Raw genomic sequence first — 27,664 nt, forward strand, 5'->3', positions numbered from 1 at the left:
CGGATCGCCTGGATCCTAGGTCGACGCTCAGCTGCTGAGCCATGCCTGGCTGGGCTCTCATTGTGGTTTTAATGTGCATTTCCTTGATGTTTAGTGACATTGAGCATCTTTTCACTGAGACTTTTCTTGGGAGAAATGTGTATTCAGGGCCTCCACGCATTTTTACATCAGATTTTTTTTGTGTGTGTTAGGTTGTAGGAGTTTCTTATAAATTTTGGACATTAACTCTTTACAGGGTGTATCATTGGCAAATGTCTTCTCCCATTCAGTAGATTGTCATTCTGTTTTGTTGATGGTTTCCTTTGCTGTGCAAAGTTTTTTAGTTTGATGTAGTCCCGTTTATTTAGTTTGTTTCCCTTGCCCCAGGAGACATATCCAAAAAAGAAATTTTGCTAAGACTGACGTTGAAGCATTTACTGCCTATGTTTTATTCTAGGAATTTTATGGTCTCAGGTCTTACCTATAAGTCTTTAATCCATTTTCAGGTTACTCTTGGACAAGGTGTAAGAAAGTGACTGTTTCCTCTTTTTCCCTTCTTAACCCTCACCCAAGGATATGTTCTTGTTGATTTCAGAGAGAGAGGAAGGGAGAGGGAGAGAGAGAAACATCGATGTGAGAGAGAAAAGGACCGTAGGAGCCCCGAACCCGCAACCTGGGCCTGTGCCCTGACGAGGCATTGAACCAGCCACCTTTTGGTGCACAGGGTGATGTTCCAACGAATGGAGCCACGTTGGCCTGGGCTAGTTTCCTTGTGTTTTTTTGCATGTTTCTGTCCCGTTTCCCCAACACCGTTTATTGAATTTGCTCCCCCCCCCCCCACTCTTGTAGTGTGTACTCTGGAGTCCAGAGCTAGTTCTTCTCTTGTTATGCAACATCTGTAAGTGGGGACGATTCTGTCCGAATTAGGCACTTAGGGAGGAGTGAGCAGTACCCGCTGGGGCATCTGGTGTCCTCTGAATAGGTAGGTGGCAGGTTAGCTGTGTGCTCCTCCCTGTGGGCACTTGTCCACTGTGAGCCAGCAGGACTTGTGGTGAAGCCCACACCTCGCAGGTGACTTAGTGTCTATGAATGTCTGGCTGCTCTAGTCGGCAGCCCCAGCACGGATGCCTCTTTCCCATTCTGCCCAGGAGGCCATTTCTAGAATCTTCTCGGGGCCAGACTGGAGTGTCCATCTAGTTTCTTTTATCAAAACCCTTCCTGCTTCTCTGAGTCTGTGGGCTGTGAACCTGAGTGAGGTATGACCTAAGGCTATAATTTGGGTAAATCTCAAGAGGATTGCTTGGGCTGCTGGGCAGACGTGCTGTCTTCCCACTGAACATGGATGAGCAGGTGCACAGAGCAACAGCTTCAACGAAGTCCTGGCACCGGGGACTCACCTCACCTGGCAAGAGGGACTTTGCAGATGTAAGTAGGGGATGTTGGTTGAGATGGGGAGATCGTCCTGAGTTATCTGAGGGACCCAACGTGATCACAGGGGTCCTTATATGAGGGAGGCAAGAGGGAGAGAGTCAGAGATGTGAGAATGGAAGCAGACGTGAGAGAGAGGCAGGGACAAGGGATATGAAAAGTGGTGAGACGCTGGCTTTGAAAACACAGGAAGAGCCCATGAGCTGAGAAATCCAGGTGGGCTCTAGAAAGGAAGTAGATTCCACCCTAAAGGCTCCAGGAGTGTAGCCCAGTAGGAACAGCAATTTTAGGACTTCTGACCTTCAGAACTGTAAGATCACAAATTCCAGCACGGCCCTGGCTCAGTGGCCACAGACTGAAGGGTCCCGGGGTTCAATTCCGGCCCAGGGCATGTACCTTGGTTCAGGCTCCGCCCCTTTCCCAGGTCGGGGCACATGCAAGAGGCAACCAGTTAATGTGTCTCTCTCACATTCACATCTCTCTCTCTTTCGCTTCTACTCTCTCTGAAAAGCAATGGAAAAAATGTCCTCAGGTGAGGCTTAAATTTAAAAAAATTTTATTCTAGCATGTTTGTGGAACTTTGTTACTGCAGCTACAAATACCTCATACAGGCAGGCACTCAGCACCAGGTGGAGCACCAGCCTTCCTCCCGTGACCGGAATCCGGCCTGAAACTGGAGTTGGCTCCCCAGGAAGAGCTGGTCCTCAACAGCATCGCCCAGCCTCTGGTCAATACTCTCTGGTGCCCTCCTGACCTTGAATTTCCAGCTACATGAGCAAAAGTCAAACCTGATACCAGCCCCCAAAACTTGGTCATAGTCCCTGCCCAGGGTGCCCTTTCACCTCCGAGGAGAATGGGGTAGGATTGATACCCAAGTTATTTTCACATGAAGGGGACTTGAATGTGTGGCTGAATGCTTTGCTCTCAGGTGGGAACGTCACATGACCACAGGCACAGAGTGTTGAGGATGTACAAGGCCCCTTCTCCCCAGGGCCCAACAGAGAAACACAAAGGGAAAGGATGGGAAGCAGACAGTGGTCTTGGGGGTAGAAGGTGGGGTCAGCATGGCCGCCACAGCTTCAAGTCAGGAAGGTCATCAGGAGCAGGGACAGTGCCCAGAGCGACCCAAGGGTGCAGGACATTCCGGCCATTGCCAAGGCCCATCTCTGTCCTCCCAAGAGAGCCAGGCAGAGGACCAGTCAGAACTAAAAAAAATATTTCATTTCATTCTGAATAAAAAACGGAACAGACAGAACTCTTGGAAATCCTGAAAACAATGTCATCGCTACAGCAAAATTTCACAGAAATCATTGCACAGAGTGTGGGGACGAGCCGGGCCTGACCCGAGCTGGGCGGCCTCTGGAGGGAGGGTGGGGGCCAGAGTGGGCAGGCACTGGTTGGGGCTGTGCCCTGTGGTGAGCCCCTGGGTCTCCAGGAACCAGGCTCAGGACTGCAGCAGGGGCTGTCTCCGGGCATCAGGGGCCCTCCCCCTTCCGGCCTCGGCTATGTGCGGCCCACATGCCCCGCCTGGAGTGGTAGTGGTGGTAGAAGTGCCTCAGCCGGAGCCGCTCCACCTCCAGCCCCGCCTGCAGGACCCTGGGTGGAGACGGGTGTCAGGGCTGGGGGGCTGGGGGTGGTAAGGGCTTTCCTGAGCCTGCAGGACCCTGGACGTGGGTGGGATGGAAGTGGGCAGGTTCCTCAGTCCAGGAGCTAGGGCTGTCAGGGCTCCAACTCCTGCAGGGCCCCAGTGGAGGACAGGGACTCAGGGCCATCACAGAGCCTATAGAATCTGGGGGCAGAGCTGACTCAAGGGCTGTCCCTGGCCTGCAGGACCCTGGGGTGGGTGGGGAGTGGTTTCAGGGAATGGGGTGGGCCCAAGGGTCTCTCTAGGCCAGGGATGGGGAACATCTGGCCCACAGCCATATATGGCCCTTGAAATCATTTGGTCTGGCCCTGCCAAGGCAACCATAGGTGGGAACTCGAAATTCAATAAATCTAGGAACTTTTTTCATAGCTAATTTTTAAATTGATAATTTTGTATGGCCCTTGGCAGGAAAAAGGTTCCTGACCCTGCTCTAGGCCCACAGGTCCCAGGTGATGGAGGAGCAAGGTACAAAAGTCTGTCTCCATGATGGGGGGGAGGCATCACCTGTCCAGGAGCTCCCAGTCCTCGCCACCCCACTGGTCCCGGAACTCCTCAGTGTTCATGCCTCCGATGCGGTCGAAGTCCGACTTGTAGATCCCAAAGAGGCCAAAGCCGTTCACCTCCCAGTACCCTGGGTGGAAGGGTGTCCAGGTGCTGAGAAGCTTCCCCTGGACCTCAGGAGGGATCCTGGGGTGGGCCCCATCATCAGGGGGCTCCCAGGGTCACCCTTCCGAGTTGGTCATAACCTAGGCACCCTGCACCTGACTGGAGTGCTGCACCTAGGGCTGTGCATGACCCTGGGGGTACTGGGGGGGCATCCTAGACACTACAGGGCATTATAGGGGCATTGAGGGGGCCCCAGGCCAGCCTTGGGGGTTGGGAGAGGCACCCAGGGTGCCTCGCTTTTACCCGGCATTGATGGGACTCTGGGCATTACCATGTGGGTCCCCCGGCGAGCTGCCGCAGCCCAGGCGCATGACCACAGGCGCAAAGGCCAGCTTGCCTTCCACGCAGTGCTTGCGGATGCCGTCCAGGATGTTCGGGGGGAAGTGGATGTGCAGGTCGCAGAGGAAGACGATGCTGCTGGCGTCCTGCAGGTCGCAGGGAGGTCGGCGAGCTGCCCTCCCCTCGGAAAGGCCGGCTCTTGCCTTACCACCCACCCGCCCACGCACCTCCACCGCGTCCACTCCCGCTTGCAACCCTGCGGAGCGCTCGAAGTTTCCGGTTCGCCTCAGGTACTGGTACCTGGGTGGGGGTGGGGGAACAGGTAACGATTCCTGGGGGCAGGAAAATCTACCTCCAGGCGAAGGAAGCTACGCGGTCCGGCGAGGGGCGGCGGGGCGCCGTTACCGCGGCAGCTGCGCGGCGCGCAGAGCCCGCTCCACGTCCATGTCCTCGCTCTCGAAGTCCACCAGGACGACGCTGAAGTGCGAGTCCCCGGTGCGCGCGCGCAGCGCGGCCATGTCCGCCAGGAACTGGGCCACCCAGCGGGCCTGGTTCTTCACTGGGGGAAGATGGGGCCTCTGCGCCCGGCTGGACCGCACCGCGCAGGGCGCGCCGTCGGACCAGGGGCGCTGCGTGCCCTTCCCGCGGGGCACCGAGAGCTTCCCCTCCCGAGCCAGGCGCCACCCCGAAGCGCCCCCGCGCCGGCACGCACCTGGCACGATGAAATGAACCATCACGTCCTGGCGCCAGGCCAGGCGCAGCGGCCGGCAGAGCTCGGGGCGGCCGTCGGGGCGCGCGGAGGCGGCGGAGGCGGCGGGCGCGGGCTCCGGGCTCTCGGCCGCGTCCTCGGCGCGGGCTCCGGGCAGCCGCAGGAAGACGTACTCGGACAGGCGCAGGCGGCCGCCCCCGCGCTCCTGCAGCTCCAGCTCCAGCAGGAAGCGGCTCCCGCGGGCCGAGTCCCGGCGCTTCTCCACGTTCACGATCCGCAGGAGCGCGTAGCGCCTGGGAGGCGAGGCCGGGTCAGCGCCCCAGGGCTCCTCCCTGCGCCGGGAAGCCCTGCCTGTCGCCCCATCGCACCTCGCGCCCCGGGGGAGTTCCCAGAAGGGAGACCGGCACTTTGCCCCCCTCCCAGGGCGCACACGGGGAGGCGGCCCCCCAGCCAGGCGGGCCGCTCTTCCTCTCGGGTCTTTTCCCACAGCCGTCTTTCTGACACGCTCAGAGCCCTCAGCGGCACCCACTACCACAGGACGAGATTCCAGGGTCTTAGGGAGGCATTCTAGGACCCCAAGCAGTCTCCTGCGCAAGGCCTTCAGTATCACTAGGCCAGCAGACTTTCTCTTCCCACGGGGTCTTGGTCCTGGGGTGTCCCTCTGGCGAGCTTGCCCCCACCCTCCCCAGCTCCTTCTAGGCCCCGGTAGCTCCTCTGAGAAGCCTCTTTTCCCTGCCCTGGCACCAGCCCAGGGGGCTGTCCTGCTCCCTGAGGGAAAAAGCCCCTGGGCCTGCCCCAAGCGGCCCTCTGGCCCCTTCCCCTCACTCCTCCTTGCTGAGCACCTTACTTTCCCTCCACTCTGCCCTCAAGCAGAGGCTTCTCCTGTCCTGGGAAAACGGGTCCTTAACCTTGACTACCCGTCTTCTTTCCACCAAGGTTCTGCCCTTTGCAGGCAGTGACCCCACACTGGGAGCTTGTGTGACTTCCCGGGGTCCAGGCTCCCCCTTCAACCCCTGCCATCCCCACCACTTTCTCTGCAAAAGCCAGGGACTTTCTGCCCCAAATACTTTGGGTTTTGGGGCCACAGCCATGACCACTCTACCAAGCAGACCCCTGCGTGCTCATGGGACAGGCTGGTCCTCAGGCACCTAGAATCAAACCTCTCTCACTTCCAGAGTCCAGGCCATCCCGTCACTGCCATGGTCATGTCATGGTCACATCAAGCCCGCCAGTCCTAGTCCTTCCCCATGGCCTCCCCTCTCGTCCACTCCCCTCCAAGGCAGCAACATGCCCGTCTTCAGCCCACACAGGTGAAACCCCTGCCCTGCTCAAAACCTTGTATCACAGGCAAGAAAAACAAGTCCTGAGTGTGGCTTTCAGGGCCCAAGACCAGGTTCTGCCCTCTTTCAATGCTAACTCCCCAGTGCCTCCACTGAGGCCAAACTGGAGCCCCTGGGGCCTGGGTGAGACCAGGGGGCGAAGAGGCAGGAGCCCCTCGCCCTTCCCTGGAGTCGGGTGGAGGCCCTTCTTGGAAGGCCCAGCAGACCTGTGCCAGGAGAGGGCTCTAGGGGCTCTTAGCTCGACCTTCAAATGTGTCTATCTGGAGGAGGGGCCTGGGTGGCTCAGAGGCAGCTTTGGATCCACATCCAAGGTGGCAGGTTTGGAGGTACAGGACAGGGGTGCCAGCTGGGCAGGGGGTGGGGAGTGGGGGGTGAGGCTCCTAACGTTGGGCAGGGGCCCTGGGCAATCAGGGGGCCCAGAAAGGAGAGAAGACCCTTTCCTAGGGGGTGTGTATGCCACCTGCGGAGAAGGTCTGAGTGTCCTGAGGACGCAGGGTCTGCACCTCTGCGCCCCACCCCACCCCATACCCGCTGTGGTGCACGTTGAGCCGCTCCATGTACTGAGCCACCACGTCCACGGCCTCGGCCTCAGGCAGCTGCAGGTTCCCGGACACATTGCAGCGCAGGTCGTTCCAGTCGGAGCGCAGCAGCTCGAAGTCCACGGCGCCCACGCTGAAGGTGCGCTGCCAGTTGATGGCCTCCTCGCGCCAGCGGCCGGGCGCGGGGCCCGCGGCCTCCTCGCTGTCTTCTGACGCAGCCTCGTCGTCGGGGGCCCCCTCCTCCTCTTCCTCCCCCTCCTCCCCCTCCCCGGGCAGCTGCGGCCTGGACACCTGGGACCAGCTCAGGAAGGAGGTCGCCGGTCGCGTTTCGGAGGACGCGTTCAAGTTCTCCGTGGGCGCTGCGAGTCCCAGCGGCCGTGCCTGGCCCTCCCGGCTCCCCGGGGCGGCCTGTGCCCGGGCGGGGGGCCTCAGCTCCGCAGCCTGGGAGCCCCTGGTCCTGGGGCCTCGAGACCGCGGCGGGCGCGGGGGCGCCCGCAGCTGCACCCTGGGCAGGGGTCTGGGGCGCAGGAAGACTCCGGGGAAAGGCGGCCAGGGTGGGCCGCCCGCGCTGAGCGGCGCCAGGGCCCGAGGGGGCGTCCGCAGACCCGGCCGCACCCGAGTCACGTAGACCTTCGGGGGCGGCCGCTGAGCTGCGCGCGGGGGCGGGGCGCGGCCCAAGAGCAGGGGCAGGGGGCGCGCGGCGCGGGCGGCCCAGCTCAGGGCGCGGGAGCGCCTAGGGGTCTGCTCCTGCTCGGGGCTGGGCGGCGGGGGCCGGGCGGGGCTGGCTCGGGCCTCCGTGGGGGCCGCTGGGGTGGTGGCGGGTCGGTGGCTGCTCTGCCCCGGGGCCACCTCGGTGGGCTCCAGGCTGTCCAGCAGCTCCCCGTCGTCCCCATTCTCCAGGAAGTCTGCGGACAGCGCGGAGCGCCGCTGAACCGGACACGCCCGGGGGCGCGGGGCGCTCACTGGGGCTCACCCGGGGCGCGGGCTGGGGCTGGGGCGCTCATGGGGGCTCCCCGGGGGCGCGGGCTGGGGCTCGGGGCGCTCACCGGGGCCTCAGGGGGGGGGAGCTGAGGCTGGGGCGCGGGGCGCTCCCCGGGGGCACGGGGCGCTCCCCGGGGCTCCCCAGGGCACTCACCGTCCGGACTGAGGAAGAGAAAGGCTCGGCGCTGCGCCGGCTCGTCTCTCCCCTCCTCCTGGTCCAGCTTCATGTACTTATAGAACCCAAACCTGAGGGGGCGGGGCGTCGGGGGCGGGGCGTCAGAGCCCGTCGCAGAGGCCCCGCCCCCGTCCCGGGCGCCCCTCCCTCACCTTTCCAGGTACAGCGGTGACTCGCGGTAGAAGCACTTGTTGTCCGTCTCCATGTGAGTGAGGCGCGTGTGGTCATTGGGATAAACGAAGGACAGGTACACCTGGGGCGGCGCAGAGGGCTCAGGGCAGGGCTGGAGGGGCTCAGGGCACCCTGGCCGGGAGGGCCCCAGCCTCAGGGGCTGCCTTGGCGAGTGGCACTTACAAACTGTAGTCCCTGGTATCTCGCGATAGGAAAGTCCTTGACCACATAGGTGGGGGCGTAGGCGCAGGGCTCCAGCACATTCTCCAGGCTCGCAGGCTCCACGCGAGGAGCTGTGGGAGGGTTGGTCACAGCGCGCCAGCCCAGAGCCCCCCACCCTAGGCTTTCCCCTGCCCCACGGCCCCTCTCACTCAGGAAGAAGGTGTCCCGGGGGTCCGGCCTCAGCATGTCGGCTCTGGGCTCCTCCTGTGGCAGGTGCCCCCCCACGTGGCTGGCTGGGGACTGTGGGACATGGGCCACATGGTCCATCTTCAGGGCTGATTCATCTGGGGGCAGAAGGATGTGTGGGGTTCCCAGGACCCCCCCCCCCCCAGTGTAGAGGCCATCCCAAAGAAACCAGCCGTCAAGAGCCCGCCCCACTCCCCAGAGAGGCACAACTCCGCACCTGTGTACAGGGAGAGGTGAGCAGAGCCTATGACCTCAAACTTCAGGCCAGGCAGGAAGGCTCGCCACTGGGGGGTGGAAAGGGCAGTCAGGGCCAAAGGGTGGGGTGGGGGCATAGCAGGGCCTTTCCTGACAGGACAGCGGGGAACTAGCAGGGCCACCCCTTCAAGGATGTAGGAAGCTCTGAGGGTGGATGGGAGAGGAGTCCTGGGAAAGGGCAGCAGGGAAACTGGGGGTGGCCCAGACGGCTGGGGCCCTGGTGGCAGGTAAGGGCACCCAAGCCTCATTTAGACCCTTCCTGACATCTGAGTGCTCCCTTACCTGCTGGTTATAGTTTCCAACACCCCCCCCCCCCCGTGTGCAGTCACTGCTCTTGTAGAGGTCATGCTGGCCTTCCAAGGGCCAAAGCTAGCACCCACCTCCCACTCCCCTCACTCCTGTAGCTGCTCCTCAGTCTCCTTTGCAGTCCCTCCCCCACCCCTCTTAAGTTGGGGTTCCTGGGGGCTGTACCAGGCCCTCTTCCCTTCATAGCTCATCCTGGGCCCTGTCAACTAACCCCCCAGCTTCTGCAAGGTCACCCCAAACTTGCATGTCAGCCTGGACCCTCTGCCAAGCTGAGCTTGGGTGACACCCACCACACCCACCAGACACCTGAGACATACCGGAGGTGTGGATGAGGGCCCCCTAGTCCACCGAGGTCACCAGCCCACACTCAGCCAGGCTCAAGCCCTCTGTCCTGACACTCTTCCATTCCCACCTCCCCGACCAGGGAACAATGCCCCATACAAGTCCCCCCAGGTTCTCTCCGCACAGTGGCCTGAAGGGTAAATCCTATCACCTCATTCTCAGGACAAGCCTGAACTGTCTAGGTCTGGATGGCTCTGGGCGGCTCCTGGTGCACCCCCACCCCAGATCTTCTCCCCACTGGATCTCCTTGTGAGTCTCATCTCTCAAGACTCTACTCAAGAGCCACTTCCTCCAGGAAGCCTCCCAGCAGTTCTGACTGCCTCATGTCAACTAGATAGAAAGCTCCTGGGGGCAGGGTCCACAGTCATCTTTCCTTTTTGGGGGAGTGGGGGTTGGAGGGGGGAGGCAGGGCAGGGGAGGTTGGGGGCACACTCACACCCACTTCCACGTGGTCTGAGCCTCGGTCGTCCTGCTTGTGCAGCAGCTCAAAGTAGTACCTCCGGGAGGCCATGAGCCTGGGGACATGAGGAATCAGGGGGATGTGGCCTGCTCTGCCCCAAGAACCTCAGACGGAAAGCCCAGAGTAGATGGGGGCTCGGGCCCATTCCTTGGGGATGGCGGTGTGGCAGGGCAGCCCAGATGCAGCGTGGTGTCACCCAGGCCCTCACGCACATGTGTACACATGTGTGCACACACACTCCCAGTCACTCACCGTTTGGGCTTGGACACCTGTGAGCTGAACTTGGTGAACTCTCCAGGGGCCGTCCACTCCAAGCCAGTCTGGGGGGTGACATGGGGAGTGGAGGGGGGCTCACCCTCTCCTTGGGAGCACCAGCCCCATCCCACCCCGTTCCTAAACTGGAGGAGACAGGGGACCGAGGCCACAGGAAGCCCAGTGAAGAGATAGGTGGGTGTGGATGGAGGGCAGAGCTGGGGTCAGGGCTGCGGAGTGGGGGTACCTTGCCCACAAAGGCCACCAGCTGGGCACCTGCCGGGCTCTCATTTGGGCTCAGCCAGAACTCAGAGTTGTCATCTGAAGCCACAGAGAACTGGACGTCTCCTAGGCCACAGGACAGGGGCTCAGGAGGCTGTGGGCCCTTCAGGACACCCCTCCCCCCTTGTCCCCTCCCCCACCCCCTTCCCCCCTCACCATCTCTTGCCGGGTGGATGAAGCCAAAGATCCGGAGTCCGTAATTCTTCCACTTGGGGGATACAGCCAACTTCTTCACGGTGGTGCGAGTCTGGGGGCAGTGACCTCCAATGTCAATGTCCACTCAACCTACCCCTGCCAACCCTGGAAGGCCAGCTGCCCCCTGTGCCCCCCCCCCGCACTCACATGAGGGAACAGTGGGAAGTGCAGGTTCTTCCTCAGGTGGCCCACGGCGCCCCCACACCAGTCCTCGAACACGTGCAAGTTCACCTGCCCCTTATACTGTGGGGGAGGGGTCTTACTTTCCACGTGGGACCCCCCAACCCTCCCCCCAAGCCTCAGGCTGCAGAACTCACCTCCTCCCGCCACGAGGGTGCCTGATGGGTGAGGTTCAGGGGGGGCAGCCTTCCAGCCCCCCCAGAAAACAGCATGTTCGGGTCCCGACCATTGGGCTACAGGAGAGAAAGGGCCTGGAGTCAAAGCTGAGAAATGTGAGGGCAGGGAGGGGGTCTCACAACCACAGGCATCCCACTCCACACAGTCCAGGACACAGCCCCACAGACACAGCACCCATGCGACAGGCCCCTCAGGCCCCCATGTGCCTGTGTCTGGGCCGTGCTCGGTGCTGGAGCTCGCCCCAGCTGCACCTGGTCCTCCATGCACGTGGCCCACACGAGTGGCCCCAGGGTCCCCCGAGTGCAGAACACAGGTGCTCTCTCCCCTCTCACCGCCTGCTCCTCCTCACGGCTCTCGCTGGAGTCCTCTGCCCTCTGCGTGGACAGTGCAGCCCGGACGCCCCGGCCGTCTGTCACACTGGTCAGCTTCTCACCATCTGTGAGTGACACATGGGGTGTGACCGGGGCCCAGGCTTTCTCCAAGGCCAGAGCCCCTGCTGCTGGGGTCAAGCACCTCCATCCCACACGGCTGCCCCAGGGCAGGAAGGCCAGTGTCTCCTGCCTTATGCTCCCTTGTGCTACCAGCAGCCTGCCCACCCTCATCAGGGACCAGGGCTTGTTCTTTCTCCCATATCTGGCTGCGGGGGGCGGGGGGGGGGGCACCGGAGCCTTCTACCTGGCTTTTCCCAGGCCCCTGGCTGGTGTGAGGGAGCAGAGTTATATGTGCGTGCACACACACCCATCTGGCCATCCTCATCAGTGGCTTTGCCTCCGGGAAGACCCCCAGGACTGCTCTGTGCTCTCAGCACCTTTCCCATGTGCTGGAATGTTTTGTGTCTGCCTCTCTTTCCAGACTGGAGAGCTAAGGGTTGGTTAGTGCCAGAGCTTCTTGACTTGAGGCTAAGCTGCCCCAGCTGTGACAGTGGCACCTGCTGCCCTTGAGGCCAGGGTCTGGGACGAAAGGAGCCCTGGCACCAGCCTGGGCAGAGGAGGGCTGGCATGCTGGTCTGGCTGCTGGAGGATCTGAGGCCAAGGTGGCCCTGGAGGGAGACTGTCCCTGGGAACCCTTCCCAGGTCTGTCTGTGGACAACTCCAGAGCTTGGTGACCCCAAACCCCCTAGCCTGGGGCAGACTACCTCTGCACCCCAACTCCTTCAGCTCCCCACACTTCCTTCCTGAACATTCTCCACCCCATCCCCTTGGGGTCCAAACCCAGGATCTGAGCCTCCGAGGGGAGATTTCACTATACCCCACCTCTGCCCCTCCAAGAGGCAGCTGACCCAGGAGCCCCCCTCTGCTCCAGGGCCAAGCCTGGGCTTTGACATCCATGCCCATCCCTCAATCCAGACCCCAGGAGCTGGATTCCAGTGTGGACACAATTGTCCCGGGCCCCTTCTCTGGGGGAAGATGGCAGCCCATGGTCTCCTGCCGATGAGAACCCTGTGGTACCTGCCCACCCGCTCTCCATTTGGGTTCTCACCCCAGTCTGTCTCTGTTCAGCTGGGAGGTGAGCCCCAAAGGCCTCCCAGCCAAATCCCCACAGCCTGGCCCTGAGCCTCACTCCCACCAAGCTGCCCATGGGTCTTGGGAGCCTTCTGCAGTGGGTCCCAGCCCAGGCTGCCACCACGGTCCTGCAGTGCTCAGCCCCAGCCCAGCAAGGTCCAGACAGGCTCCCTGCCTCCCAGCTTACTCTCCCTTGGGGACGGCTGGACACCGGGACGGCCTTCTGCCCCACTCCAAGGCTGCCTCCTCGGTGGAGGTGCAGACCACATCGACCTACAGTCAGGATGGCCTTGGCGCATCCAGCTGCTGCCCTGGTGGGGGCCCAGCGGCTGGACAGTAGGTGGGGCTGCAGCCCTGGGGGCTGGGAAGGCTCCTGGAAGGTGCCCCATGAGGCGTAATCTTCCAGGACCCTGAACAGCTCCTGCCCACAGGGCTTCAGTGGCTTCAGAAGTGGGGTTCCCACGCCTCCACCCCTCCCATTTGCTGAACTAGACTCCCTGGCTGCTAAGGAAGTCTGGTTGGGGAGGACTGTGGTTGCTCAGAAAACCACACAGGCTGTTCAGCAGGGGCTGGTTTTGCTCTGTGTCACCGGGTCGCGCTCGGGAGTCTTGCTTATGTGCTGACAGCTGGGGTGGAGGTGGGGGTGAGCAGCGCTGGGGGCCTCTTGAGGGGGGGGTGGCTGTGAAGTGTGTGGACTGGGGGGTGGGGGGACACCTGGCCTGGGGTCTATGAGGCCAGGTGTCTGGTACACCACCAGGAGGCAGGGGGGCTTCAGCAAGGGGGGGCGGGAATGAGACTGAAGGGGGAGGTTTGGACCCTTCGACGGAGGGGCCCCAGATACAGAGTCAAAGTCATTGTTCTGAGTCTTCAGGAGGCAAGACTCTCGTCCTTCCCCCCATCCTAAGGACACCTCACTTCCCTGAGAAGGGTCGGGGCAGCCTGGCTGGGATGTTTCCCGCCCTGAGGTGTTTCCCTCTCCTCCATTCCTCCCTCTGGGGTTCCAGGCACTCCTCCCTCCCCGTCATCACACTCCAGGCTTTTTATGCTGTTCCTGCTGTTAGGATGCTCTTCCCCCAAAGGCTGTGGCAAAGGTGCCTCCTCCAAGAGGCCTTCCAGGATTCCTCTAGCGCGGGTGGCAGGACCGCTCCCCTGGCTCTCTCTCCCTGTGCCCACCAGGCCCTGACTGCTTCCTGCGTCCACTGTCCCCGCCGGAGGGTGCGCTCGGGAGCCCGGGAGCGTTCACTCCAGGCTGGGTCCCCGTCTTGCCTCCCGCTCCACACAGTCCCAGACCAGAGGTTCACCCAGGGCACCCCTTCCAGGGAGCCTTCCAACTGCGCGGACCGGCTCGCCCCAGCCCGTCCGCGCGGTGGGGAAACCGCGGCTCTGCCAGGGCACCGAGCGGGCGTGGGAGCGGCGGCCGGGCAGGGCCGAGGGGGCCCTCGCCCCGCGCTCGGCGGACCCCGCACTGTGGCTCGGGGACCCTCCCCGCGAGGGTCGCGCTCCTCGCGATGACGTCACCGGGCGTCCCCGCCCCGGGCCCCCGAGCAGGGCGGGGCGCGCGGGGTCCGCGCCCGGGGCCTCCCGCCGCCCGCCCCGGGGCGCCCCGTACCTCGCCCGTAGCCCAGCCGCTGGCGCAGCGCGCGGCCCTGGCGCACCAGGCTCAGGTGCACGTAGGTGAGCCACGCGGCGCAGGTGAGCAGCACCAGCAGCAGCAGCAGCTTGATCTGCTTGCGGAGCTTCTTCACCGGGCACCACGGCATCGCGGCCCCGCCCCGGCCGCTCAGCGGCGCCGCAGCGGCCCCCGGCTCCCGCGCGCCTCGCGCCGCACCCGCCGGCCCCGCATGGCCCTTTGTCCGCCGCCCGCGGCCCCGCTGCGGCCGCGACCCCCGGCTGCCCAAGGCCGCCGGCCCGGGGTGGGCGGCGGGCGGCTCCGGCGGCGCCCCCGCCCCCCGCTCGGGCTCCGCGCTCCCGGGGCCGCGGCGGGACCGAGCGGCACCCACGCTGCGGCGCTGCCCACCGCGAACGGGCCCGGCCTGCGCGCCGCGCGAGCCAATCGGGTCCCGCCGGCCCGGGGAAGCCAATCGGCCGCGCGGGAGGCGGGACGGCGTGCTCGGGTGCGCCCGGCGCCGGGCTCCGCGCAGCGCGCGCATCCACCTGGGCGGCCGGCCGCGCGGGGACGCGGGGACCCGGAGGCGGAGGGAGGGGAGCGCGGGCCGCCCGGGGGGTGTGAGGGGCGCAGGACCCGGGACGCGGGGCGGGCGCCGGGCAGGGGCTGGGGGAGCGCGGTGGGGGAGCGTGGGGGCCGGGACTGGGGGGCCGGTGAGAGGGGCACCGGGGACGGGAAGGTGCCAAGGACCGAGGATGGGGGACAGGGAACGCGGATCCGGTGCACTGGGGACGGCGGTGCGGGACCGGGCGGTGCGGGGCCGGGAGGCGGGGCGAGACAATGGTTGCTCTGAGGAAGTGGGTGGGGAGGCGACAGGCCACGGCCACGGCCACGGCCACGGCGGGACCGGGAGGGGCAGAGGCCCTGGAGACTGGGGACACAGGGGCGGGAACCACGTGCGTAGGGGTGGGGTCCGGGGGCGGTGCAGCTGTGGGTGGGGGGCGACAGTGGGGACAGGGTGATGGGAGGACACCGGGGGCTTGGTGAATGGGGGCAAGGCCTGAGATGGGGCAGCCTGGTCTTGGAGTTGGAACAAGCCCTTTGCAAACAGCCAACAGGAGCGGTCTCAAGGTGGGAGGTGGGTGGACTGACAGGTGAGAAGGTGAGGCTCGGCCAGGGGGCTGGGTGTGCGGGGCCAGCAGGCTGCGGGGAGACGGGCTGAAGGGGTCTGAAAGCACATGGCTGCACCCGGAGAAAGATGAGCCGCCAAAGGATCTTAGCTTGAGGGCAGGGTCCAGGCGGACGGGGGCAGAACCCATGGAAGGGGACAGCAGGGACCCACAAGCTGGTTCTTCCACGGACTTGAGTGGCGGGGTCTCCGCGTGGCTCTTGCCCAGCTGGCGAGTGCGGGTGGGCGATGCACTTTGAGCCACCGGACTCCAGTCCTGCGGGGCCGTGCCCGGCAGTCCTCCCTCTGCCCAGCTCCATTCTGACCCTGCTCCCCTCCTGTGTCCGTCTGTTCCTTGCTATGTAACAAGCCGCCCAGCATTCATGGTGTAAAGCAACTCTCTGTGACACCCTGTGGGTCAGGGCCTTATGGCCCAACAGGACAGCTTTCCTCTGCTCCCCGGCGCCATGGGCCCCGGGTGGGAAGACGTACATGGCTGAGGTTGTTAGAGGCAGTTGGACAGGACTGAGCAGAGTAAGGGTGATGGGCCAGGTACAGAAGGTCATCAGGGAGAAAAGCCCAGGTGCCTGGCAAGGGGAAAAACTGGGAAAACAAGAACCTCGCCTCCAGGGTAACCTTTCCTCCCCCAGCACCTTTCCTTTCCTTTCCTAAAGATAACATTAGGCCTCAGTTGTATTTCCGCTCCGGGCCCAGAAAAGCAGCAAAACCGGACAAGTGGCACCGTGGCTGCCTCAGGACCAGCTGTGTTGACTAGTGACCCTCTGCCCTGGAGCCGACCAATCAGTGGAGACCACGACCCTAAAAGAGCCCACCTGGAAAACTGGTGAATATTCTTTGGAGCCCCTCCCCTGAGACCTCCCCTGAGATTCCCACCTGCAAGAGAGAGATAAATATCCTTAAAGCAAAGGACCCATTGTACCCAGGGGAGCACACCCGTGCCATTCCCTTCCCCACTTCTTCCTTCTGAGGGCCCCCACGAGACTTGCAACCAGGGGAGCAATGGGGGCAGCTCATCCCAGGCTTAAACCCTGAGCCTGTCTCCAAGGCCCCCTTTTCTCTGACTCCCCAGTGAGCCAAGGCAGCCCAGCCAGGCTCTCCTGTTGTTTCTCCTATGACCTTCCTTGTCTCACTGTCCTGAGTATTTTTGTGTGTTAGTTTCTGTTAATTCTCACCATTGATTTTTTAGAGAGAGTGGAAAGGAGGGGGAGAGAGAGAGAGAGAGAAACATCGATTGGTTGCCTCCTGCATGTGCCCCGACAGAGGCTGGGGCTTGAACCCAAAACCAAGGTATGTGCCCTTGACCGGGAATCGAACCCGTGACCCTTTGGTCTGCAGGCCAACACTCTAATCACTGAGCCAAACTGGCCAGGGCCTGAGTGTGTTTTGCTGCGGCCAATAAGTTCCTGCTGGCTTTGCTGCACTTTGTCTCTTGATTGAAGTCTTCCCTTCAAGAGAACAAGAACCAAGGTCTCCTCATCTCGCCAGTAACAGGGTGACTCTGGTGGCTGGGCTGGGTCATCTCCAGAGTTCTGCACCATGTTGGTGCCCTGGGGGGGGGGGGGATGGCCAAGCTCTGCTGAGATGGGTCAGCAGAGCACCTGGGCATGGCCACTCCAGGGCAGAGGCCCCTGGGCTCCAGCAAACCTGGCACACATCCTGCCACATGCTGTCACAGGCCTCCCAGGCTAGAGGAGGGAGCAGACCCCACGTCACCCTGGGAAGACTGTCCAAGAAGCTGCAGTCTGTTCTCCCGCTGCCCACTGTCCCTTCTTTTATTCTAACCTCGAGGCAGAGAATGGGGTTGGCCTCTTTCCTCTGTGTATGTCATTCTGTCATCTTTCTTTCAAACTGTCTGACACCTTTTCAAACCTTCCTCCCCGTCACCTCCTGTTTTCACTCCTTCCCTCCTGCAATTCACTTTTTTTTTTTTAAATCCTCACTTGAGGATAGTTTTTCCATTGCTTTTCACAAAGAATGGGAGGGAGAGAGAGAGAAACATTGATGTGAGAGAGACACATCAATTGGTGGCCTCCTGCACCTGCCAGGACCAGGGCCAGGGATGGAGCCTGTGACTGAGGTACACGCCCTTGGCCAGAACTGAAACTGGGACCCTTCAGTCTGCGGGCCAACGCTCTAACCACTGAGCGAAACCAGCCAGGGCTATTCACTTTTTTAAATGGTGTTATGTGTGCATTTGTTAGAATACATATCAAATTGTATATATTTTAATGTTACATTAATAGTATTGTACTAGCCTGGCCAGGCGTGGCTCAGTGGTTGAGCATTGACCTAGGATCCAGGAGATCGCAGTTCAATTCCTGGTCAGGGCACATGGCTGGGCTTGATCCCCAGCAGGGGGCATGTGGGAGGCAGCGGATCAATGACTCTCTCATCACTGATGTTTCTCTCTCTTTCCCTCTCCTTTCCTCTCTATGATATCAATAAAGACATATATATATATATATATATATATATATTTTTTTTTTTTTAAAGTGGGAGATTTTTTAAAATTTTTTTAAATTTTATTTTTCTATATCTTTATTGATTTCAGAGAGAGGAAAGGAGAGGAGAGAGGGAGAGATAGAAACATCAATGATGAGAGAGTCATTGATCGGCTGCAGCCCGCAACCCAGGCATGTGCCCTGACCAGGAATCGAACCCTGATTGCCTAGGATCCTAGGTCGACGCTCAACCGCTGAGCCATGCCCGGGCCGGGAAATAAAGATATATTTTAAATATATATATATATAAGAATTATTTTCTTTATATAAAAAAAAATAGTGCTGTATTATATGCCCAGTTGGCGCGGCTCAGTGGTTGAGCATCGGCCTAGGATCTAGGAGATTGCTGTTCGATTCCTGGTCAGGGCACATGCCCGGGTTGTGGGCTCCATCCCCAGTAGGGGGCGTGCAGGAGGCAGAGGATCAATGACTCTCATCATTGATGTTTCTCTCTCCCTTCCTCTCTCTGAAATCAATAAGGACATATCTTTAAAAAAAAAATAGTACTGTGCTATAAATCTCACTATGTTTCCTACATTGTCTCCAAACTCATATTTACATGCACGCTGCTGTGTGCACATCTCATGCTTCCCTCTGGTCCCGGGTGCTCACTCATTTGGTCCATAGGTACGTACGTAGGACCTTCACAGCTGAGACTGAAGGGCACAGGAATGAACAATGCAGGTGAGGTCCCTCCTTTCACGGAGTTTATATGTTTCTAAGCAGAGACAAAGACGTGGACACATGGTAGTTTCAGGTCGTGGTAAGTGCTGCACAGGAAATAACAGGGCAATGACATAGGTGGATTGGAGGGGAGGGTTTTTTATTTTTATTTTTATTTTTAATTTTTTACATATGTTTTTATTGATTTCAGGGAGAGGAAGAGAGAGGGAGAGAGAGAGAGAGAGAGAGAGAAACATCAGTGATGAGAGTCATTGACTGGCTGCCTCCTGCACGCCCCCTGCTGGGCATCGAGCCCGAAACCCCAGGCATGTGCCCTGATGGGGAATTGAACTGTGACCTCCTGGTTCACAGGTCGATGCTCAACCACTGAGCCACGCCGGCCAGGCGTCTCTTTATTTCTGATTAGCCTGACTACATGGTTCAGTCTTCTTGACGTTCCCCTGCCTGCTCCCAAATAACCAGCTTTGGTGTTCCACTGATTTTTTAAAATGGATTTCCTGATTTCAGTTTCACTGATTTCTGTTCTAGTTTATTATTTTCTTCTATAGGCTTGTATTTACTTTTTTCTCTAGTTCCCTCAGGAGGAGTTTAGATCCCTGATTTTAGGTCTTTTTCCCTAATGTATATGTTTCTGAGCACCGCCTTTGCTGCATTCCAGAAATTTTGGTAAGTTATGTTTTCATTGTAATTTATTTAAATTATTTTATTTCTCTTGGGACTTATTTTTTTATTTGTGCCCAAGTGGGGTTTTGGGCTGAGCCGCGTACAGCAATGGAGGCTGCAGATGCTCGGTGATACTGCTTCCAGGGCTTCTGCAAATGATGAGCTGGTGGTCCAGACCAAGTTCAGCCTGGGGTCACATGCTGTGATGTGGAGAGTACAGGCCCCATTGCCTCTAGTGATTGCCACTGACACCCCCACCCCCAGACCTAGTCCTCTCCTTGATCCCCAGGTTGTCCTGGTGGGGATGGGCTCCTCCAGCAGGGCGAGGACTGTTTCCTGGCAGTGGGGTCCATGCCTGGGAAAATGGCCAGGACCCCATCTACCAAGCTGGTGAGATGGCACAGCCCTAAGGTGAGCACCTTTGGCCCAAGATTCCTGCGGGTTACAAGGGACAACAGAGAGCCTAAGGATTCTTGGGGCTGAGTGGGGAGCACCTCTAGCTGTGTTTGGTTATTGTCACTGTCAGGCTCTCAGACTGGAAGCTAAGGGTCATCAGAGGTGTGACTTGCACCCCTTCTGACTCACGATCTGAGACAGGATCCAGGAGCATGGCAGAGGTCAGCGCTGCATGTCACCTCACCCTGCAAGTGGACTGATGGAGCACGTATGGGACAATATGAGCAGGTGTGGGCCCAGGTCGTCAGCATGTCCGACCTGTGACAGGGTGGCCCAGTCTGTGACAATTTGAGTTCAGATGATGGTAGAATTGTTGAGGGAGGCTGTTGGCTATGGGCCCTGTAGGTCCTGCATGTCCTTGCTGAATGGCCAGACCTCAGGGCCAACTGTTCGAGGCTGAGTGGATTCTGTAACCTCTAGGCAAGACAAGGGGACTCAGGGGTAACTACCGCCAACTGCTCGCTCCCAGGTAAGGGACTGGTGGGTTTGCTGCTTCCCAGACCCTGGATCCCTCAGCTGTGATCTGACCCATTTTGTGAGTAGCCCATCACCACAACCTTGGTACCGCCATGTGGGGCCGTGTGCTGTGATCCTAATCTCGGTGGCTTCTCTCACCACCTGTGGAGTGGTGCCAGGTGACTCCCAGCACGTGGGTCAAGAGCAGCTCAGCCCTGGCATGGAAGGTTAGACACTCACTCAGCATGAGGCTGGCCATGCCACTGACCCGCATCCAGATCTGGCCTCTGACCACTTCCCCTCTGGTTCCCTCCACTGCAGCAGCAAACAGCCCTTGCTCACCCCAGGACCTTTGCACAGCCCTCTCCTCTGGCCAGACCCCTGGGGGCCTGGGCTCTCATCCATCCCTCTCCCTGGGAGGTTCCTTGGACTCCCGCCCCTCTCATCACAGTTTCTACAGCAAACCCCGTGGCTTCCTCGCCTTACAAATGCGGAGGTTATCCTGCTTCCCTCCTGGTTTGTTTTTCCCCCTGCTGCACTCTGAGCTCCATGAGGACAGAGCCTGGTCCTTCTTGCCAGCTGTCCCCAACTCTTGGGGGGATTTAACCAACTTCCTCTTCCTAGGGGGGTGTGGGCTTGGAGAGAGCTGCCCAAACTGCCTGTGCCCCCAGCACCTCTGCACCCCGCTCTACTCTCCCTTGGCTGTTTAACAAATGGGGGTGTGTCCTGCAGCACTGGGATGGGGGTGCCCTTGGGGGGTGTCCTGCAGCACTGGGATGGGGGTGTCCTTGGGGGTGTCCTGCAGCACTGGGATGGGGGTGTCCTGCAGCACTGGGATGGGGGTACCCTTGGGGGTGTCCTGCAGCACGGGATGGGGGTGTCCTTGGGGGTGTGTCCTGCAGCACTGGGATGGGGGTGTCCTTGGGGGTGTCCTGCAGCACGGGATGGGGGTGTCCTTGGGGGTGTCCTGCAGCACTGGGATGGGGGAGCCCTTGGGGATGTCCTGCAGCACTGGGATGGGGGTGTCCTTGGGGGTGTCCTGCAGCACGGGATGGGGGTGTCCTTGGGGGGTGTCCTGCAGCACTGGGATGGGGTGTCCTGCCGCGCGGGGACTGGAGGGTATCCTGGGGTGTCCTACAGTGCTGAAGGACTCCGGGGTAACGCAGCAATCCCTTCCCGGGGACGCTGGCCCTGACCCGCGCCAGCAGCATCTTGCCCGGCCACCCGTTCCTCCCGCCATCTCTGCGGGTCTGCGGGTCGTCCCCAGGTGCGCGGGGCCAACAACCACAGGTTAAAACAGGGGCCCTCACCTTTGGGTCCAGCGACTCCCCTCCGGGCCCCTAAAGGCGCGCCCTAATTTGGGCTTCAGTCTGATCAGAAATGCGATGGGGACCAGTCAGGGTGAGCATTCTGATGGAGTCAGAGTTGCGGTCTTGTGGGGTCTAACGCCCCGCGCCGTCCTTGGGATTGCGGGGGCTGAGGGCGGGGACCCGGACCCAGCTCCTCTGGGGGAGACCCCACTCCTCACCCTCCTCTCTGCCCCCCACCCCTGGGGTGGCAGTTTTCCAGGCGGCCACCAGGTGGCGATGCAGGACCACGCCTGACTGGAGGGGTCACTGCGAGGCCGCGGGCTCTTCTGCCCAGAAGCAGGGGGCGCCCGGCGGGGGAGGGTCTGCACCCCGCGGGCGGCAGAGGGGCCTGAACCATTCGGACAGCTCGTGTGCTGTGCTGGGAGAGGGCCGCACGTTTCCTGGGCATCCCAGACCCCAGACCCTGTGACCCGGTGCCAGCTGGGTGGAAGTTGTATAGAAAGTCCCCGGGGCCCGGCCGGTGTGGCTCAGGGGTTGAGAATCGACTAATGAACCAGGAGGTCAGGGTTGGATTCCAGGTCGGGACACAGGCCCGGCTTAGGGCTCGGTCCCCAGTGGGGGGGGTGCGGGAGGCAGCCGATCAATGACTCGCTTGTCATTGAGCTTGTCATTGATGTTTCTTTTTTTTTTTTAATATATCTTTATTGATTTCAGAGAGAGGAAAGGAGAGGGAGAGAGGGAGATAGAAACATCAATGATGAGAGAGTCATTGATCAGCTGCAGTCCGCAACCCGGGCATGTGCCCTGACCGGGAATCGAACCCTGATCGCCTGGATCCTAGGTCGATGCTTAACCGGTGAGCCACGCCCGGCCGGGCATCATTGATGTTTCTCTTTCTCCTCCCTTTCTCTATGAAATCAATTTAAAAATATATATTTAAAAAAAAAAAAAAAAAGGGCCCTGGGAACCCACGTGCCTGCTGGCCCCCCAAGGCTCCAGGCCGCAGAAAAGGTCAGAGCATCCCAGGGAGCGCTGGGCACCCAGGAGGGGCGAGCTGGGGTCGGGGAAGGGGTTGGGGTTGGGGCCGCGCAGGGGCTGGAGCCCGCCCCGGGCTTAGGGGCGGTGGGACGGACGTGGAGAGGCGGGGGCGGAGCCGGGCTGGGCGGGCCTGGCCCCGGGCCGGCGGCGGGCCGGCTGATCCGTCCGAACCCTCCCCCAGGGAGGAAAGTCTCCTTTTCCCGGGAGTCACGTGCTCCGGGTGGGTCTGGGTGGGAAACCGCCTGGCGGATGCCGGACGCGGGGTGGGGGCTGGGGTGGGGGCTGGGGTGGGGGGTGGGGGGGTGCGGTCTGGGCCGCGCGGGCTGTTGGCGGAGTTTTGCGTCACTGCGGCCCTGCGGCCTGGGAGACAAAGACTTTGTTTGCACGGATGCGCCCCCTGTGCACCCGAACCCTGCTGAGAAGGGGAGGCAGGGAAAGGCCGCGTGCACCTAGGGGCCTTTGCGCTGTGTGAAATAAGTCAGACAGAGAGCGACAAATGCCGGAGGATCTCCCCCACAGGTGGATTCTAAACAACAAAATGAACAGACAGACTCCTGGAGAACATTTTGACAGTGGCCAGAGGGGAGGGGCTCGGGGGCGGGTGAGAAAGGTGAAGGGATTAAAAAGCACCAACTGGCAGCTACAGAACGGTCTCGGGATGGACGGGAAGGACAGCACAGGGGATACAGTCAATAATATTGTAACACTGTGGGTGGTGTCAGACGGCCACTAGAGGTATCGGGGTGAACACTTAGTAAGTTGTGTCTAATCACTGCGTTGGGCACCTGTGTACACTAATACACTCGAGTTGAAAAATTAAAAATTGTTTAACTAAAGAAGAGAATCCTTTCCCGCACTGAGCTGCGTCTCAAAGAAATTGAACTAAAATTCTTAAGTGCAAGTCCAAAAAGTTTAAGAGCTAGGAAGAAAAACAGTCCCCAAGGGGCGGGGGCAGGACTTTGTCAGGGAAGGCCAAGGTCTGCTGCTGTTTCTGATTAAGCCGCCACAAGATTTCCGGGCTCTGTGCTGCCTGGCCGGCAGGCTGAGGCCTGGCTGGGAAGTGGGATGGATTCCTGCCCCGGGACCTGCCCAGACAGGGACAACCCTGGAGGTTTGCTGGTTCCTGGCAGTGAGGTCCCACATGAAACTGGATAGGAGGGTGCACTTGAGGGCTCCCTTTGACAGTCAAAAAAGGTTGTTTGTTTCTAAATCTTCCTCAGGGTTTTTTGTGGCTCCTCCTAGAGGGGAAGGGACAGGGCCTGGGCCCCCTTGTCACTTTCTGCCAGGCCTTCCCCTCTCTGCCTGTGGGTCCTGCAGCGTCCAGGGTTAGCTGAACACTCCCAGAGCCTCTCCTTTAAAAAGACCCAGTTACTGGGAGGAGGAAGATTTTCACATCACCGGGTCTACACTCACTGTTTAGAAAACAGGTCTCTGCACGTCTCAGAGATCTTCAGGCAAAGAAAGACCCAGGGCTCCCAGGAGCAGAGGCTGGGGCATCCCAGGGAGAAAGGAGAGACTAAGGGAACTGCCTGGTCAGTTCAGATGACAGCAGTTCAGGCTGGTGCTCCTTCCCCCAAAATTCCCTGAGGAGAAAGGGGTGCTTAAAGGCGCCTGGGCCCCGGCCCCAGGCTGATGGCTCTGGTGAGGAGGATGCCTGCCCTGTGCACCTGGTAGAGTTTAGCTACAGGGAATGTGCCCCCAATGCCCCAGTGCCTTGGGACAGTCACTGTCATCCTCTCTAGTCCCAGGACCAGAGTAGATGGAAACTTTAAAGAAAAACAATCAGCCCTGGCCAGTGTGGTCAGTCGTTAGAGCATTGCCCCCCCCCCCCAACAGGCCATGGGCCAATTCCTGGTTCAGGGCACCTACCTGGGTTGCAGGTTTGATACCTGGTGGGTCAGGGCTGGTGTAGGAGGCAACCAGTCAATGTGTCTCTCTCACATCAGTGTTTCTCCCCCTCTCCCCCCATTTTTTCCATTATCTCTAAAACAAAAAGGAAAAAACCCTCAGGTGAAGATTAACAACAACAGAGAAAGAAAAACACCGGTCCACAGACTCAGCAGAAGCCCTGACTCCACAGCAGGTGGACTCTGACAATAAAAAGCTTGGTTAACATCATTAAAGAGGTGAGCACCCAGCTGGAGCAAGAACACCTTGCAGGTTAGGCCCATGCTCCTAATGAAACCCTAGGTGCTGGGCAGGTGGACACGGCTCAGGAGGGAGCGGGAAGTGCAGGGCTGAGCCCAGAGCTCAGGTGCTGAGGGGCTTACAGATGAGTGGGCCGAGGTCTGAACAGGAGAACCGAACGCAGGTGGGCTCCTCCTGAACCACAGGGTAAGGAAAGGCTTTCTTAGAAGAGTTTGAGTCCAGACACAGAAACGGAAGGTGAATCACTTTGACTCCATGAGCAATGTTTAATTTGCCTGACAAAGCACCAGAAACAAAGAAAAGACCATGGGCAAATAAGGAGAAAATATTCAGAACCTAAACCACAGGCAGCTGGCCAATGCCCCTAATGTGTCAGGAAATCTTAAAGCCAAATAGGAAAAATGGAGAAAAGACTTGAAGATGATCGACATTAAGAACAAAAGAAAAAAGAAAAGAAAACGACTCTCAAACATGAAAACAGATTAAATTCACTCATTAGAGAAATGCAAGTTAAAGTCAGAGAGATCCCGACTCTCGCCAATCAAACTGGCAAACATTAGTAGGACAAACATGGTGTTGGAGAAGCTGTAGGGAAACCAGAACGTTCACACATCCCTGGCAGAGGCAAAGGGAACAATTTTGGAGGGAAATTGGTCATACCTAACAAAAACATGTATAGTGGACTCACCGTACCCACAGGTTTCTCATACGTGTATTCACCAACTTCAGATCAAAATTATTCAGAAACAATCCCAGAAAGTTCCAAAAGGCAAAACAGGACTGAGCGTAGAATAAATATCCTCTCTGATCTAAATAAGTAACGGGTTAAATGAGTACACGGGGAGAAGGGACAGCTCGTCCTTGCGGTAGAATTGCAGTTGGTAAATGAGGGAGGAAAGAAGGAAACAGAAAATCACCATTAGGCAAATGTCACAATAATAATCATCATAGAAAGATCCACTGATGGGCTGAATTTGCAAGTCAAAGTTTGGGGAGAGATGTATTTTGCATAGTCTTAAAGTATCTGCACAATATGTTAACGATGTACCAAGAAAACGGTGATGTTACGTGGAGACACCCCACAGACACCACCCTAGGGAGATCAGGGTCACATCACAGGCTGGAAAGTCAGCAGTGGTGAGCTGCGTTCAACTTCATTTCTGCAACATTGTTGCCAAAGATCATTCCAATCCCAAGAAAGAACTGAGGACTGTGCTACAAAGTAACTGGTGGATCTCTCGCATGTGCTACGGGCAGGAAAGACAGGCAAGGACTGAGGGGCTGTCACACGCTGGATGAGGGACCTGGCACAGGGGAAGGACATCAGTTCTAACATCAGTGACCTCTGAGTCAGGCGTTCAGTTTAGTAGCAGTTTTGCATCAAGATCAAGTCCTGGTCTCAGTCACAGTGATGTGGTGGCGATTGCAACAGGAAAACCTGGGTGAGGGGAGCCCAGAAGCTCTCTGTACTGTCTCACAGTTTCTTCATAAGCCTCAAGTTGCTTCAGAATACAGAGCTAGAGAAAAATCAACGTTGGTCATGCTGGAAGAAATAAAAGGTGGAATAGTGGCTGAGAGGACAGACTCTGGAGATTGTCTGCCTTGCTGCCAATCCCTGCTCTGCGGCTTTCAGCTGTGTGACCTTGGGCAGGTTTCCAAATGTCGCTGTGCCTCCATTTCCTATTCTAAAATGCGGAAAATACCAGCACTTACGAGGTTGCTATGAGGGTTAACTACTGATGTATGTCAAGCATGTAGAACAGACCTGGTACAGACCTCGTGGCTGGGAAGGGCCAGCTTTCATCACTCTTATGATGACTGGAATTAGAAACAGCAGATGGAGCCCACCAAAGGGCAGGTGGATGTGTTGCAAGATCAGTCCAGAGCTGGTCCAGGAGGTCACCTGGGAGAATAAAGGGATGGGAAATGCAAAATAGAGTGGAGAGACGTGTCCTAGAACAAAAAGAAAGGGACTTGGAGAAGAAGAAATACTCGAAGAACCAGAGAAGCTAGAGTTCCAGGAATTAAAGACGAAGGACTGCAGGTGCAAAGGCCACAGAGAGGCAGGAGGGGACGTAACCCACAGTTAGACGGGCTGCAGGGAGGCCTCAGAATATCAAGGAAGACTTTCCCGGAGTAGATCACCTCCAAGGGAGCAAGAATCACACTCATGGCAGATTTCTCAGCAAATCCTATAAGGTTATCAGGTGGTGTTTCAAAGCATTGGGAAAAATTCTAGACTTTATTATCCAGTGGAATTGTCACTCAGATGTAAGTGCGTGACAAAGGTCTTTCCGGAAGCTTCAGAATGTGTCCCACCCAAACACCTGCGTTGGAGGAGGAACCAAAAAAGAATAAAAACAAGCCCAGGAAGAGGTGGAGCCACCTACGAGAAGAGGGGACTGAGGCCTGGCCTCTGGGGAGCAAACCACCACCGACCGAAGGGGGAACAGGGCTGCCTGCAGGAAGGCAGAGCAACCACACCAGCCCCCAGCAGGTTCTGCTTAAGCCAGCCGGGGCGTGGGGGCCCAGGAGGACCCGAGAGGAAGTCCAATAGCACTGGGGCAGGGCCCTGTGCCCGCCGGGCATGGACGGGGCACAGGGGCTGGTCTGCAGTGCAGCCACCACACACCACAGACCGGCTGTGTGCCCACCACCCACAGCAATTCTTTTTCTTTTTTAAAAATTCTTAATATTATTTTTAAAAAATGTGTCTTTGTTGATTTCAGGGAGAGGAAGGGAGAGGGAGAGAGAAATAGACACATCAGTGATGAGAGAGTCATCGATCGGCTGCCTCCTGCAGGCCCCCCACTGGGGGTGGAGCCTGAAACCCAGGCCTGTGCCCTGACCTGGAATCAAACCGTGACCTCCTGGTTCACAGGTCGATGCTCAACCGCTGAGCTATGCCGGCTGGGCCACAGCGACTCTTGTCACAGAGTCGGCACTCAGTAAGTCCTTGTTAAATAAATGAATGAATATAACTTTTTATAGAAGTTATAAAATAGCCCTGGCTGGTGTGCTCAGCGGTTGGAGCGTTGACCCACGCACCAAAGGCTCTCAGGCTCGATTCCCGGTCAAGGGCACGGATCTGTGTTGCAGGTTCGCTCCTTCCCCAGTCAGGGCACTTGCGGGAGGCAACCAATCAATGTGTCTCTCACCTTGATATTTCCCTCCCTCCCTCCCTCCCTCCCTCCCTCCCTCCCTCCCTCCCTCCCTCCCTCCCTCCCTCCCTCCCTCCTTCCCTTCCACTCTCTAAAAATCAATGAAAAAAATATCCTCAGGTAAGGATTAACAACAACAAAACAGAAAACAAAAACATGGGTGTTCACCATAAAGTCAGGA

The 27,664-nt window shown here is 59.1% G+C and overlaps 1 protein-coding gene and 1 long non-coding RNA gene across 3 annotated transcripts; one reads left to right on the forward strand and one right to left on the reverse strand.

Moving 5' to 3' along the window:
• Window positions 1-2,610: 2,610 nt before the first annotated feature.
• Window positions 2,611-14,054, reverse strand: B4GALNT4 (beta-1,4-N-acetyl-galactosaminyltransferase 4). 2 transcript variants are annotated; one of them, XM_081155033.1, is made up of 20 exons: window positions 13,881-14,054; window positions 11,102-11,205; window positions 10,730-10,825; window positions 10,560-10,655; window positions 10,374-10,464; window positions 10,183-10,283; window positions 9,936-10,003; window positions 9,660-9,738; window positions 8,538-8,604; window positions 8,284-8,418; window positions 8,096-8,205; window positions 7,894-7,994; window positions 7,721-7,812; window positions 6,575-7,490; window positions 4,710-4,999; window positions 4,403-4,556; window positions 4,225-4,297; window positions 3,990-4,143; window positions 3,557-3,683; window positions 2,611-3,003 (listed from the first exon to the last, which is right to left on the reverse strand). In XM_081155033.1, the coding sequence occupies exons 1-20, from the start codon at window positions 14,029-14,031 to the stop codon at window positions 2,883-2,885; spliced, it is 3,126 nt and encodes a 1,041-aa protein (XP_081011159.1). In that variant the 5' UTR covers window positions 14,032-14,054; the 3' UTR covers window positions 2,611-2,882. The 2 variants fall into 2 exon arrangements, 1 of the variants encoding a protein (XP_081011159.1); XR_014000059.1 differs by lacking the exons at window positions 2,611-3,003; window positions 3,557-3,683; window positions 4,403-4,556 and having other exon boundaries at window positions 4,055-4,143; window positions 13,881-14,042.
• Window positions 13,874-27,447, forward strand: LOC308565650. The gene is made up of 3 exons (XR_014000060.1): window positions 13,874-13,963; window positions 15,720-15,889; window positions 24,171-27,447. It is a non-coding gene; the product is annotated as an uncharacterized lncRNA (long non-coding RNA).
• Window positions 27,448-27,664: the final 217 nt, after the last annotated feature.

This window comes from Miniopterus schreibersii (assembly GCF_964146895.1).
Source record: "Miniopterus schreibersii genome assembly, chromosome: 12".
Lineage (NCBI taxonomy): Eukaryota > Metazoa > Chordata > Mammalia > Chiroptera > Miniopteridae > Miniopterus > Miniopterus schreibersii.